Genomic DNA, 15118 nt, shown 5'->3' with positions numbered 1-15118 from the left:
CTTCTTGGACACCCGCTGCGCTGGCGGCAGCGGGGCGGCACGCAATGGAGATACGAGCAGTGGAAAAGACAATGCGGATGGTGATGACTCATGTCCTGAGGTGCGTCACAATGCAACTGGAGCCCATTGAAGTCCAATATACTGATGACGACCTTCGCAGACATCCGCCGTTCGCTGCCTTCGCAGCCCAGCTCAACGATGCCCTGGTCCGCCAAAAACAACGGATGGATATTGCTTTCCAAGCAGAATTACAAGCGCGCAAAGACAGGAAGAAGGGGCTCAAGCAAACGCTGAAACATCCGATGGAGGCGGAGTCAAGCGAGCAAGCTGCGAAAAGGGCAAGGCTGGAAGTTCAGCCGGGAGTAGGGCTAGGGAGAGGACCGGAGGTAGACGTGACGACTTTGCCGGTTGAAGCTGTTATCGATGCGGTCATGACTGGCCTAGAAGTGGTCCCACCGGATCTTCTGACGCGCGCTTTCGAGGTGAGCATCGACCAGCAGGACACGTCACGGGAATATCATTGCTAACGGCATCTCGTCCAGAATGCGCGACGTGCTTTGGCCGAAAATACAGGAGATGCAATACCCTTGATGGCCGCTGCATTGGGCGTCATCAAAGAAGAGGTCAAGGACGAGGACGAGGAAGAAATAATGAATCCGCTTGACATGGATCTAGATGATGAGGACCTCTTGGTGAGCTGAGATGAATGGGCAGCGCGAGACATTGCTGATATTCTGCAGCTCGAACAACCGGATGTACAAGAAGAGGAGAATATCGCATTTACAGACTTTGTGTTGCCACCTCCCGAAACGCTCGACCCGTCGGAGAAGGACTTTGTGATGGACAGCGCTATGCAGAGAATCTGGACGATAGGCTCCGATCTAGCGACTCTACCGGATCCGAAAGAGTCGGATGCAGTCAAGACTGCTGTACAGCCGAAGGAGATGTGGATGTTACTCCTCGCAAGATTAGCTACCAGAAGTGCGGACGTCAAACGCAAAGCCATATGCGATTTCGTTGCCACAGATTTCATCAGCAGGTAAGCTGTTCTTCCTTCATAAAGGCGCAGCGGTGTCGGCTGACAACAAACAGATCAAAGTTCGCGTCTGTATGGCTGAATGAAGAATGGTACAACGATAAGATAGGAGTTACTTCCTCCAGACAATACGCCGCCAACCTCGACGCGATCATCACTGCTTACCTTCCAAGAGTTGATGTCAAAGACAAGTCACTCGCCGCTTTCATCCTTACACTACCTGAAATCCCTGCTTCTGTCATCGCCATGCTCGAGACTATATGTCAGGATACCGATCGAAACGTGGTTGGTTTTCTTTCACTGCGCGACATCATCGAGTCGCGACCACCAGTTCGACAAATTGCTCTACGAACGCTACTCGAACTGTGTACGCACCCGGACAGGAAGGTCAGGGTGATGGCGATCATCACTGTGATTCGCAGATGGGGACAAGACTCACCGATGATGCCGTCCTTGATCAAGTTTGCGTTAGGAATTCTATGGCGTCTAGCAGACGGCGTCGACGAAGGAGAAGAGGATGCCAAAGCGGAAGATGTGGTCATGGAGGAAGGAGAACAGACGGAAGAGAAAGTCACATCCAAATTCCTTGGCGAAGTTAGTCCAGAGACAGTTCAACAATATGTGGAACTCGCTTTCGCGCTCTCCAAACGGCAACAGGGCATGCTGGACGACATTTTCAGGCTGTATCCAAAACTGGCACAACCGATCCAGGATGCTGTGGAAGCGCAGCTCATGCCTCTAATCCAGAGTATGGGTCCGAGTGAGAAATTGTTAGAGATACTCAAGGCGTTCCCTGCCGGATCAGAGAAATTGGTCATGAAGGTCGTCGCGCTGCTAAGTTCGGAGGGTGCCAGTCCAGTCTTGGTATCGCTCATCAAGGGATTATTGAGCGAGAGGGAGCTTGATCCGAGGTTCGTCGTGCCCATTGTGGGAGACCTTGACAAGGTGAGTTGATACCAGACTATTCACGAGCAAATTATATATCGTAGACTGACTCTTATCCGACTAGGCGGAGATCGAGAAGCAGCTGCCCAGGATCGTTTCGTTGTTGGGCGATGCGGACTCAAAGGATATGGTTCGAACGGCGTTCGCCTCGATGTTGCAGAAGATGACGCCGGCAGATCTCTTGGTAGCACTGCACCAAGAGGGAGCAGCCTTGAAGTTGACCATCGAAGGTAAGGCTTGCTTTATGTTGAGCTGAAAACGCGTGAGCCGAGCACTGATTGACCTCCTTATAGCTATTGGGATCTGTTTTGCTATGACAACAGTGTTCCGTTCCGACGTTCTTGCCAATGCAATGTCTCGAATTGCCGAACTCCCAACTCTTCCCGTCGTGTTGATGCGTACGATGATCCAGGTGGTCACAACGTACAAATCGCTCATACCTTTCGTTTCGAATCACATCTTACCGAAACTCATCACGAAGAAAATCTGGGAAACACCTCAGTTGTGGGAAGGTTTTGTAAGGCTGGCAAGAATCACCGCTCCAGCGAGTTATGGAGCGTTGCTACAATTACCCAGGGAACATCTCAGGGATCTGTTAGAAAAACAACCGGCGATGAAAGCGGGATTGAAATCGTTCTTGGCCAGTAAGCCGGGTAGTAAAGCGGCTCTAGTCGAGGTGAGTCGGAGTTTTCCTCCTTTCGCCGGTATAAATGTTACGGGCCAGTCTTGTGTCCGTCAGAGGCTCATGACTGATGACCGTGCGCAAACTCTCAGATCTTTGGCGAAGAGTCGTGAGCAAAGGTGGCGAAAGTGGCGAAGACTGGTCACATTATGTCAAGAGTAGAAACGCGATATATCATACCATCACGAACAAATCGAGCAAGAATGGAGGCCTACAACGCATATAGCATCACACAATCTGTAACGTCATGTCCATCCATGCAGATATCACCCTGTGCTTTGTGGATCAGGTGGTTCAAGTTGCCTGGATGGATATTGCAAATATCTTACTGTGCTGTAAACCCGTCCAGACGAGAATCCCTCGAGCTTGTGGCCAATGAAGAAACGGAATAGAGGCCGATCATTTCAACGAGCCCCATCCTGTCGTAGACTTACACACACACACACACATACACACGCGATGACGAAATGTTGCGATAGGTCATCCACACACCGTGTCCAGGTCCGAAACGATCGAAACCGGTCAATTACCCCGCAACTGAGCTCAGACCTCCTCACATCGTGATTAGGGGTCGTACGAACGGCTCGCAGGTCAATCGTGCCCTTTAGGAGTGTCCGTCGTCATCGGACATATAGGGTGTTGGGGGGTCTGATTTCAGTTACGCATGTGGACAGTGCCTTGATTGGGTGATCAGACATGCATGTCAGGGTGACTCATTATCCTGTTCGTCGTCCATTGCCGCTGGATCTTTGCTCATCAACTCCAAGAGTAATGGGAAACAGCTAGAGGCCTATCAAGTCGTCGGTGTTGCACCACTATTGATTGCCTGTGGACTACGAGTGATGAGCAAGTCCTCTTATGATCGCCGTCCATTTCGACTTCCACTGATGGGCTGTCGTATGACACGATCACCCACTCACCCACTCACCCGCTCACCCACACAGACAGCAAACACAGAGAACCGACGCTCGAGCCTGCTCCCATTACCTGATTTGGAGGAACGGATCCCTTGACATGAGACCACACGACATGACATGACATGACATGACATGAATGATATCACCTCATCATCACCCGCATCCCCTCTGTCTTTGTCCCTCTCCTCTCTGCTGCTCTGCCAAGACTGAGCAGGAGCACGGACACAAGAGGCGGTACGACGTTCCTGGGTGTTGATGGTGGGGAGAAAGGGAGAAAGGGAGAAAGGGACAGCTGACTTTCTGGTCAAAATGGGGTGGGGTGGCATTGACAGTGATCATGGATTTGACAGTGAGATATATATACAAGTGAACCGAGTGCAGAGATCAATCCTTCATCATCATCATCATCAATCCTTCACACCTCGCCTATCAATGTCCCCACCGATCACCGGTTCTATACACTGTCTACAAGAAAGACTTATCCCTGTACTCGATCTTCATCACCTTGGTCACAAACACCGCTCGAGCGACTCGAAGGGACGGTTTTTACCTCTACCCTCTATATCAGTTTATTGGCGTTCTTTGTGAACTTTCACGTCTCGATCATTCGCACTCCTTCCTTTGACCCCTCACCCACTTCCCTTTGTTCAGGTTCGACACCACACCCTCTACTCAGCTCACCGTAATTCCAGCATCTCAGCTTCGACCCCGAGATCGAGCGCTTTCGAGACTTCGACGACCATTCCTTTGTCGCTCGTTCCCAGTGCTCAGGTTGGCCGACCAGTCCTTTGTCAATCTTGATATTGGGCGAGTAAGTTTCTTGCACCCTCCGAGAGAGAAAGTAACCGACAAACAAAGCGCCGAAGAGGTCCTGATACAACCGTCCACCCAGTCACTTACCGCGTTACTCTCGTTCCTCGACGATCGCCACCAGCCTAGCAACATCGTATGCTGTAGACACTTGGCGACCATGTCTTCTTCGTCATACTATCAGTTCCAATCCCTATTCGAGACTTTGACCTCACCATTCCCAACACAAATATCACACGACCGGTCTCAAGTTGGACCGCCATCCAATCTCGAACCGGAACAAGATACTCCTGCATCACCGTACATCCCGTTCTCTCATTCTCCCCAACGTTCAACTCCATCTTTACCGTGGTCTGCCCCACCGACGCAACTGAATTTCGAGACACATTCGTCACCCCACCAACAGTCCGGAGAGGGAGCACAAGCTGAGTGGACAGGGATAGAAAAGCAGTGCATCACTCCTCCTCAGGTATCGTACACAAGTCCATACGACCAACAACCCCGATCCGATTTTCGCCACATTCAACCTACCTTTACACCGGCGGTGGGATATGCTCGTCCGCCCATGCATGTTTATCCCGGTCAAGTCGAGTATCCATCGACCATGCACCAACTCTACAAAGCACCCCCACCCCCACCACCACCGCCTGTCCTGTCATCGACGGGTAGCTGGCCCTACCCATCCAGCATGGAATACGCTCAACCAATGGAAAGGCTCATGTCCAGCAGCATGGATCATGAAGATATGTGGAGTGAGAGGCGAGGGGGAACTAGAAATTTGAAGAAACATGTTTGGTGGGTAATTTCGATGTAGAGGCTGAACATGCGGACTGAAAGGAGTCGTCTTCAGCGAGATCTGTTCCAAGAAATTTAACAGACCTTCAGCTCTGATCACACATACATCAGTACATACGGGTGCGAAGCGTGAGTGGCTCTGTCAGATTTTGAGTGCGGCAGAGGCACGATACACTGACACCAAGCTACAATCGAAGCGTTCATGTGTCAGCGAGAGGGATGCGGTCGCTTCTTCTCGGTCCAATCGAATCTTCGTCGACATCAGAAGGTGAGTGAAGCAGCATTATTGGCCACTTGCGTCGTGTCCATTTGACTATACCTTGTCCCCATCTCCCACTCCAATCGCTCCCTGAGTCCTTCAGCACTGACCACTCGCCTCTCGCAGACACACGAACGCAAAGACAGTGAAGCGCGAGAAACACAATCGAAATCACCTACTATCATCTCTCCTCCGGCTCAGGGTTTGTCACCCTCCATCCCTCCTTCCCAGAGACAGTCTCCAGAAGCTCACCAGCCTTCTCCATATTTCTATGATTGGTATCAGTCTTATCAGCAACCTCACGCCAATCCGATACACGATGCCACACCGACGTCTCCTGAAATCGATCACGCCACCATATCAAGGTCAGACGACTCGCACCGGTATATGGTCAGTGGAGGTGGATCAGCGGACAACGTCGCGTCCTACCAGACATCAGCGGTGGCGGTTCCTAGAAGGGCTATGTGGGGTACGAATGTCGGTATGACAGGTATATCTGCCGACTACGACCCATTGCAATGGGCAGCGACGCGGGGACCGATCGGACCATATTAAGCAATGTTATGAGGGCACTGCGAACTCGAGGTGGAGGCGAGACAGATGCGAACGTAGGGGGGGAGGGAGCAGTGCAGAAGGAAAGCAGCGCGTCGACCGCTCTTTGCATCGATTTGAACCCCTCTTGGAATATGTACATTTATCTTGCGCATCTTGCTCACGACGATACTTTAATGCCATGTAAACAGCGATAGACACGCCCCACGTTGAATAAAGGAACCCGCGTTATGAGAAAAACCTTTTTATTCCGCTTTGACGCGATGGTATTTGATTTCGGTGAGGTGCCACCAAACAGAGTGTGTTATCACGTTCCTTTCCCGCGTGATAAGTAAAAGTGCGAGTTAGCGTCGATGCCGTGTTTAGTTAGTACCTCCCTATCCTTCGACGTTTTAGACGACCGACCAGAGTCATCTCGCTTCCATCCTTCATCACTGCCTGTCCTCATATCCATCCTTATCTCTCCCCGTCCTCTTCGCGACATCACCGTTTCGTCCCTTCTCGAACGACTTCAGTTTGTTCAGATCCCAAGTGGAAAGAAAGAGCGACAACCGTACATCCGACGCAGCACTTTCGCCATGTCAAAACCATTCACACCAACACCTGATATCTCGCGACCCGGTACTCCGTCGATATTCGGCAAAGATGACACGACTTCGACGTTGTTGAACAACTTGGGGGGACCTGCTCGAGATGAGAGGGAGAAGAAGGAGACGCCTCAGGTGGGGAGTAAAGAGCAGGGTGAGTCTGGGTCTTAGGTCGTGGGATGGAAATCAGTCCTTTCTCATGGCGTGTGAGGGTCGAGATGTCGGTAGGTCTGGAGGGGTGTCTTGTTGGGACGATGCGCTGGCGATGAAGTGGCGATGAACCGGTCACGAAGACGAGAGGGATGCCTTCAGACGTGTTTGGGACTTGGCTGAACAGGGTTGACAGTTGGGCATACAGACACCCGCTGATACTGACACACTCTTGTCGCAGCCCTGCCGATCCTCGCATACTGCGCTGCGAGTATCATGATGACTGTCGTCAACAAGGTGCGTGCGCGACGCTCTTCACGTCTCAATGGCTTGATATCGCAACCTAGCTGACGTATCGCCTCCTGTGTTCGCTTGTACCCTTCTCCGGTTTCACAGTACGTCGTGTCCGGAGCCAACTTCACCATGACCTTCTTGCTCCTCGCTATCCAATCGGCCGTCTGTGTGTTGGCCGTTTTCTCAGTGAAGCGATTGGGTTACATCACCTGTACGTCCCAAGTATCACACTCACGTCTCCTGGTTTTGAGAAATAGCTCCGCACACTGTGTCTTGATCGTTGATAGACCGTGCTGATGATCATCATCTGTGATTCGCAGTCAGAGATTTCGACAAGAACGACGCAAAGGCCTGGTGGCCTATTTCCACTTTGCTTGTCGCTGTCATCTACACCGGATCAAAGTCCTTGGTGAGCCCAGGTCAACGGTTATCGAAGACTGAAGACCTGGTACTGATACTCTGATCGTTCTTCAGCAATTCTTGTCGATTCCTGTTTATACGTGAGTGATTGGTCCGATTAGCTTGTGGAGAAGACGCTCATCGACCACGTCACACTCCACAGTATCTTCAAGAACTTGACTATCATCCTCATTGTGAGTTCTACGTTCTTCTGCTCATACCTTTGGAAACGACTACTGATAGATCCATTTTAGGCCTACGGCGAAGTCATCATGTTCAACGGTCTTGTTACCGGTCTCACTCTCTGTTCTTTCGCCCTCATGGTAGGTAGATCCATCTCGCATCTCTGCTAGTCAAAGACTGAATCCGTGACTTTTAGGTCGGCTCGTCTATCATTGCTGCTTGGGCCGACATCACCTCCGCTTGGGCCAAGTCACCCGAACTCGATCCTACTACTGGTCTTGAGGTGATCTCTGGTCCCATCTCAACCATTGGTGGACTTAATGCTGGTTACGTGTGGATGGCCATGAACTGTCTCGCTTCCGCTGCCTACGTGAGTCTTCTCGACCCAAATCAAGCTTCCGAAGTTGGAATCTGACCTGTGTGCATCACTACACCAGGTTCTCTTCATGCGAAAGCGGATCAAGATCACTGGCTTCAAGGACTGGGACTCCATGTTCTACAACAACCTGCTCTCCATTCCCGTCCTCGTCGTCTTCTCTCTTGTGATCGAAGATTGGGGATCCGAATCACTCGCTCTCAATTTCCCAGCCTCCAACCGAGTCATCCTGTTGTCCGCCATAGCGTTCTCCGGTGCCGCTGCCGTCTTCATCTCTTACTCAACCGCATGGTGTGTCCGAGTGTGCGGTTCAACCACGTATTCCATGGTCGGCGCGTTGAACAAGCTCCCCGTCGCAGCCAGTGGTATGCTCTTCTTTGGCGACAAGGCGAGCTTTGGAAATGTCAGTGCCATCGGTGTCGGTGGTTTGGCCGGTATTGTATACGCTGTCGCCAAGACCAACCAAGCCAAGGTGGCTGCTTCCAACAGCGCGCGAGCTGCCGGTGGTCGAGCGTAAGCGACGTTGGCAGACCAGGGAGGGCGAGTCGCGTTGAGGGGTCAACGCACAAAACACGTCACAGCTCAGCGAGGACATCCTTCTTTGCTGCGGTGCACACATACACAACACAAACACTTTATAGACATGTTAGGGAAGATTCATTCTGAATTGACACGATAATCTTTCAAGCACGCAATGGGAGATGCATAGACGTGTACGCTACCAACAGCTTCTCCGCCATGACAATCAATCCCTTGCTGCACCTTTCATCCCAACTTGCGCTCATTCTCATCCGATCCTTTCCCGCTAAGGTCGGGGTGTCGATGTCGAGACGCTTAAGAGGGGGGAGCACCGGCACCACGGCCAACACCGCCGAAACGCTGAGTAGAGGGTCAGCTCGATGAGTCTGATCACAGATTGGCAAGAAACTTACGGGTCGGTAGTCGCCGGAGGCACCCTCCTTGTCACCAGCATCATCCCTTCGCCTGTACTCTCGGTCACCTCGAGGAGCTCGGTAAGCACCGTCACCACCGGCACGACCACCACCGTAACCGGCAGGTCGACCTTGAGGTCGAGCGGGCTTCATGTGAGTCTGAGGGACGATCTCGGAGGGCAAGTGGAGGAACTCTCGGAGATAAGCCAAACCCTCATCGGTGAGAGTGTAGTAGTACCACTGCCAAGAGAACTGGGTCTTGACGAATCCCTTGGAAGTGAGAGATTGCATGGCCTTGATGACCTCGAGGTTTCGGACAGAGGGGATGTCAGGGTGAGCGGGTCGGTTAAAGTCCTTGGGAGCGACGAGAACACCTTCCTTGAAAAGGGTCTCGTAGATCTAAAAGAACGCCAAAAACAACAACAACAAAATCAGCAATCCTTCATCTCCCTTTTGGCATGATTCCATTCCATCCCATCCTTCTGCAAAAGACAAAACGCGACGCACAGTTCGTCGGTTCTCCTTGGTGATGATCATTTTGGTCGATTATCTACGATTTTACTGATCGAGGACTAAAAAAGTTTTGGTCGATTTGTTGGTCGAGGTGTTGCTTGAAATGCCGCTGACTACGAACGTCGGAAGAGAAAAGAGGTCAGTCGAATGCTCTGCACTTGTCCGATTCCTCGTACAGCATTACTCACCTTCGGCGTACCTTTCTAATGTATTTCGAAAGATGTTCAAGGAAAAAAAGAGCATATGACAAGAGGTAGCAATCAATGTTGTCGAGGCTGCAGCGACCGATCGCAACAACGGACTCTGCGAGATTTCGCACAGAGTGTTACGAAACTCCGTCGGCGAAATGGTACCAGTGATCATGTGGCATTTTCGGGATGACCTTTCCCCTCCTTCAGAGGCCACGTGGCATTTTCCCGTATCTCATCTCATTTCCTGCGAGTCTAGTTCAGGTGTGCAACAGATGCGTAGCAAATTAGCAAGTATAAATAACTTTGAGAGATATATGTAGCAGTTGATGTATGGTGTTGGGTCAACGAGATGCTACAGCCTTCGGTCGACTGCATCCATCTGGGAGAGTAATGGCTTGATGCCGAACTTGCCAAGCAAGCAGCACCGTTTGTTTTCCCAGTCCACCCAATCCCCCCCACCCAGATACAATAAGCCCGGAAGACGCGTCGTATCTTTTTCGCTTTTTCGCTTCTCGCGCGTCGAAATATCTGACCAGGTCCCGTCTGCTTTTTTTTCCCCCCTCCATACTGGGTCCCTCATGTCTCTCTATTCGCTTCATGTAAGAACCAAATCTCTCGGAATGCACAAGATATGCGGAAGAGTCATAACGTGATAGGACATGCAAGGATGTATACGGTGTTTGGTGCAGTTATGAGTCGTAAGGGCTTCAGAAGCACTTACGGTCTGGTAAAAGGGTGCAGTCAGCAAAATAAACAGTTAAGTTAGGTGTGTGCAGTAACCGCAGTATATGATAGATGATTTCCTGAATCCTCCTCATGGCGACCCAACTGTGGGTCTCGGATGTCATAGATTGCGAGTGAGAGTACGATCCACAGTCTTGTTCTCGAATAGAAGACGACGACGACGACGACGATCCGTTCGTACGTGCATGTCAAAGTACAGGACAACACAACCATACCTTCGTCGATCTGATACGAGCTTTGTTATCGGATCTGTTATCGAATCGGATCATCTCTACTGTTATCGTCAACTTGTTTTTCACTTGTTTGTCTCGGAAATCCACATCGTGCTAGATCCGAATCACGCGTCGAAATCCAGATCGTCTTCTCGACGACGCCTCCGACGTCAGTTTCGAGTACGACACCCGCTCGCTCAATCGCGATGGCTCCCAAGTATCCATGGGCTCGCAACGCCCCGGCTGGCAGTTCCTCTTCGCCCTCCAACACCGCTGGTGGTTCCGGTTCCGGTTCCGGTTCATCCTCGACCCCCACGCGGAACCCGTTCGATTCTCAACCCATCGTCGTCTCAGCTTCTGGTCGTGCTCCCAATTCCCCCGCCGCAGGTCTCACCGCCGATTCCCCCTCCACTCTCCGAGCGCGAGGCGTCTCCCCTCGACAACCTTCCGGCCTCGCCAACGACGTGTTCCAGAGCAACACGTCTTCCTACCCGTCGCCTTCGGACAGTCTATCAAGAGGGAAAAGCAGCAGTAAGCGGAAGAAGGACAAGGGAGGAGCTAAGAACGGAGGATGGATACCGCTAAGCACGTCGTCTCCTGCTCAGAGTCCCGCAAAGGTCGTAGCCGTACCACGTTACGATTCGAGAGGTTATCCAGCCCGAGATGGTGGTTTCGATCCAGTTCATCTTTCACCCGAATCAATGCGATATGGAGAACCATCCTCATCATCTGGACTACGACCCTCCCCATCCCACGATTCCCTCGCTTCGGACCTTTCCTCCACTGGCGCAGGCGTCAATGAAGAAACAGGTCATTTCCTCTCGCCCGAAAGAGCTTCCTCGTACTACGTCCCTTCAGCATACACCCATTCCCAAAGCAGTCACACTCATGTCAACCCTACACCGGTCTCCCTCTATCCTCCTACACTGGATTATTCCCTCTCTGCACCCTCTTACTCCCCTTACGACTATCATGCGAACAGTACAGGCATTGTTCCCAATCCCAATCCATTACCGAGCTTGTACGGCGATTCTAGGGTATCGCTCGCCAGTCAGAGAAGCGGGGATAGCATGACACACTTCAAGCAATTCGATTCGTTGAAAGATGGAGGGCTAGGAGCTTTCAGTATCTCGAGTAAAGGTGGCAAGAGACATTTGGCAGACATGGTAAGTCACCCCCACACACTCAGACCCCCTTCAGACCTTTTGGAGGCGTTGTGACGATCAGTCCTCCTCGGAGCCTGTGCTGTCGCTAATGAACCTCGCCAACAGTTCTCATTGCCTGCCGATCCTGCGACCTGGTCATACCTGGGTCCAGAAGCGGACGACGATTTCCATGATCCCGATCTGTTACCTAGTCGGAAGGTATGTCCAACTCTTCTGACCTGAATCGTTATGTCTAGAAATAATGCTTGGCCTTTCGTCATTCTAGAACCGCTTCCTCGGCCCCATCATGACCTTACGAGGTGCATCGAACCTCGGTTGTCTGTTCCTCATGGTCGTTATCCTCGTCATGCTTTTGTGAGTGTTTCGACAACGGTGCGTCTTCCCGCAATCGCGCTAAATGTTCAACTCGTAGCGCGGGATATCCCATACTGGATAATTACCTTTCCAAGAACTCATCGAATCTAGGAGCCTACAATCTTGGAGGGATCAAGTAGGTTGAAATGCAGCTATCCGTCTCCCAACTGGCGTCTCACTGATGTGATTTACTCCTCTCACCTTCCACCCTTGTTTTCGCCCCACAGCGCTACCGGTCAAATACCTAGTGTCGGTCCTTTCCAACTCATCGACAAAGATACCCCTTCCTCAGCGTACACTTACAAGAGCATGCAAACGGGCGATGAGTGGGAGCTGGTCTTCTCGGATGAGTTCAACAACGAAGGACGCTCATTTTACGATGGTGAGTCATGCTGAGTGACGGAACGGTGTCGCGGGGGATCCAACGAAGCGCACAGGCTTACGGCGTGGGTGCGATCAGGCGACGACCCTTACTGGATGGCTGAAGATCTTCACTATTGGCAGACAAATAACTTGGAATGGTACGCTGGACATCACCATCCCAACCTTTTCATTTTCCCTCGCGACCGCTTGTTTGCGCTGACCTTGTGAGAACAGGTATGACCCACGACAGATAACGACCAAAGGCGGTAGTTTAATTATCACCTTGGATAAGCACGAAAGTCACAATATGAACTATACTGGAGGTAGTGAGTGCTCCCGACAGTGAAACGGTCGTCATGTCGCGCCGATGTTGACATGGATGGACGAAATGTGCAGTGATGACGACGTGGAACCGTTTCTGTTTCACGGGAGGCTATGTCGAGGGTACGTTGCTAATCATCCAGCAGACAGGACGACCTGCTGATGGATCGTGTGTTGATAGCTTCTGTATCTCTGCCCGGTAAAAGCAACGTATATGGGTGAGTGCACGATGACCACGTCGACTTGGAAATTCAACCTGATCCAATGCATAGTCTCTGGCCTGCTATTTGGGCGCTCGGAAACCTCGGTCGAGCTGGCTACGGCGGTACCCTCGAAGGCATGTGGCCGTATACCTACGATTCGTGTGACGTCGGGACTCTACAAAATCAGACATTGAACGGTGAGCTGTCATGCTTCGGTTCATCCTTGCCGTGCCTTTTCTCTGATGCAATGCTTACGTCCATTGGCAACGTCTACCCTTTCAGGCGAGCCTGCAGCAGCTCTAACTGAAGGTGACCCGACCTACGGCGGTACTCTTTCGTACCTTCCCGGCCAGCGATTGTCGAGATGCACGTGTCCAAACGACTCTACCCATCCTGGACCGGCACTTGCAAACGGGACCTTTGTGGGACGAGGTGCACCAGAGATCGATATGTTTGAGGCCACTGTGAGTGCATTCTACGCTGTTTTGATCTCGCTTGGAATTACAGCGAAATGGCGGAGAAAGAAAGCAAGAAGCCAAGTAGATGCCGGAGCTGATTCCCCCTGATTTCAGGTCGATGCGACGAGCCGAATAGGAGAGGTCTCACAATCCGGTCAATTCGCACCTTTCAATCCTGGATACGGTGTAAGTTCAGGCGGAGCTTCCGATACGGATGACGACAACTGACATGTGTCTCAGTATCTCAACACGTCGACCAGATACTACCAGGTCTACGATGACGATGTCACACATATGAACACGTATCAAGGCAGTGTTTGGCAACAAGCCGCCTCGGGATTATCGACCACAGATCAAGTGAGTAGTCCACCTCAAAGAGAGGATCAGAGCTGATAAATGTGCTTCACTCGAAAGAATTGCTAGTACGTTCGCATTCTGTATACCGCAAGTCTTCCTATGTTCGTGCTGACCAGTATCCCCGCAGCACCGCTGACACGGGTTGTCACTCCATTTATGGGTTTGAATACGCGCCTGGAGCGTGAGTGGGCTCACCCTTGATACTCTAATACGCGCGTGGACTGACATCAAGATATAGCGATGGGTATATCACCTGGGTCAGCAGTAACGAGAAAGTGTGGACACTTCACGGTGCAGGTCAGTCATGAAATCACCGATGTCGAGGCGTGCCACATGACGGGAGACTGACGATCCTGCGACTGATCTAGCGATGGGACCGAATTCGGACGTCCAAGTTGGCCAACGACTCATAGCTGAAGAACCGATGTATCTGATAGTCAATCTTGGTATTTCCGAGAACTTTGGTGCTGTCGAGTGGGTTTCATTGTCTCCTGCAATAATAACTCGAAGAAGATAGGAACTAACCATTCTCTTATAGTTATGATGGTCTGGAGAGCCTCTGGCCCGTCACGTGAGTGATCACCTCGCTTTCGGTAGGGGGGCTGCGGGACTGACGTTTACGATGAATAATAGTATGAATGTCGACTACATCAGAGTGTACCGTGAGTGTCTTCCTGAAACCCTATCTGACGACGATTTGGACTGACTTGTGTCGTGATCGCAGAGGATCCGAATGCAAGGAACATAGGATGTGATCCACCCGAAAGGCCGACCGCGAAGTACATCTCCATGTGCGTAGTGTCTTCAACTCAATAGCCTTTGTGAAGGTTCCAGGGACGATATCACTGACATCTGAATGCGGCATAGGTATTCCGAGGCGTACAGTAACCCCAACATCGTAAGCGGACACAGTCCATCATGATATGGATTGGCCACGTACTGATGACAGTTGCTTCAGACGACATTTGACCAGATTTCCGGATCGGTCAAGCCTAAGAATCTCCTCATAGATACGTGTTAGATGGCGTCGAGGTGGGCATTGTATTGGATCAGGAAGGGGGCATAGGATGGGTAGGGCAGAGCGATGAGCGACGGACAGAAAGAAAGATATAGGACGATTTAGTTGGCATTTCTCGCATTTGCACTTCATAACATACCACACAGACACTCGTTATTCACCTTTTTCATCATTATTGCACTGGGGATGGATGACGACAACGACGTCGGTAGCCAAGAATAACAAGGCTCACTCCGCCTCTGTGAGATCTCCGGATGCGCCGATGACCGCAAAAAAGTGAAAGTGGCTGCAATGTCGATGT

The 15118-nt window shown here is 51.3% G+C and overlaps 5 protein-coding genes across 5 annotated transcripts; 4 read left to right on the top strand and 1 right to left on the bottom strand.

Annotated features, from left to right (window-relative positions):
• Positions 1–44: 44 nt before the first annotated feature.
• IAR55_006866 (uncharacterized protein) lies at positions 45–2776 on the top strand (the record flags this gene model as incomplete). Its single annotated transcript, XM_066949944.1, has 8 exons — positions 45–100; positions 161–482; positions 543–692; positions 741–1039; positions 1093–1981; positions 2046–2211; positions 2275–2657; positions 2756–2776. The coding sequence occupies 8 exons, from the start codon at positions 45–47 to the stop codon at positions 2774–2776; spliced, it is 2286 nt and encodes a 761-aa protein (XP_066799636.1).
• A 1774-nt stretch (positions 2777–4550) lies between these two features.
• IAR55_006865 (uncharacterized protein) lies at positions 4551–5999 on the top strand (the record flags this gene model as incomplete). Its single annotated transcript, XM_066949943.1, has 4 exons — positions 4551–5185; positions 5241–5314; positions 5383–5453; positions 5571–5999. The coding sequence occupies 4 exons, from the start codon at positions 4551–4553 to the stop codon at positions 5997–5999; spliced, it is 1209 nt and encodes a 402-aa protein (XP_066799635.1).
• Positions 6000–6574: 575 nt separating this feature from the next.
• On the top strand, positions 6575–8502 carry IAR55_006864 (GDP-mannose transporter 1; the record flags this gene model as incomplete). Its single annotated transcript, XM_066949942.1, has 9 exons — positions 6575–6737; positions 6975–7030; positions 7130–7238; positions 7348–7436; positions 7502–7527; positions 7590–7620; positions 7681–7749; positions 7806–7979; positions 8047–8502. The coding sequence occupies 9 exons, from the start codon at positions 6575–6577 to the stop codon at positions 8500–8502; spliced, it is 1173 nt and encodes a 390-aa protein (XP_066799634.1).
• Positions 8503–8819: 317 nt separating this feature from the next.
• On the bottom strand, positions 8820–9454 carry IAR55_006863 (40S ribosomal protein eS10; the record flags this gene model as incomplete). Its single annotated transcript, XM_066949941.1, has 3 exons — positions 8820–8864; positions 8918–9316; positions 9425–9454. 3 exons carry the CDS (start codon positions 9452–9454, stop codon positions 8820–8822), a joined length of 474 nt encoding a protein of 157 aa, XP_066799633.1.
• A 1329-nt stretch (positions 9455–10783) lies between these two features.
• IAR55_006862 (uncharacterized protein) lies at positions 10784–14820 on the top strand (the record flags this gene model as incomplete). Its single annotated transcript, XM_066949940.1, has 22 exons — positions 10784–11743; positions 11849–11941; positions 12009–12097; positions 12156–12233; positions 12325–12479; positions 12558–12618; positions 12695–12786; positions 12857–12904; positions 12963–12999; positions 13054–13181; positions 13267–13448; positions 13557–13628; positions 13683–13799; positions 13857–13864; positions 13927–13980; positions 14038–14096; positions 14168–14273; positions 14338–14370; positions 14433–14461; positions 14524–14590; positions 14667–14697; positions 14758–14820. 22 exons carry the CDS (start codon positions 10784–10786, stop codon positions 14818–14820), a joined length of 2562 nt encoding a protein of 853 aa, XP_066799632.1.
• Positions 14821–15118: the final 298 nt, after the last annotated feature.

The sequence above is a fragment of the Kwoniella newhampshirensis genome, assembly GCF_039105145.1.
Source record: "Kwoniella newhampshirensis strain CBS 13917 chromosome 10 map unlocalized Ctg14, whole genome shotgun sequence".
Taxonomy (NCBI): domain Eukaryota; kingdom Fungi; phylum Basidiomycota; class Tremellomycetes; order Tremellales; family Cryptococcaceae; genus Kwoniella; species Kwoniella newhampshirensis.
The sequence above is the reverse complement of the archived record's forward strand: the minus strand, read 5'-3'. Positions and strand labels throughout refer to the sequence as shown.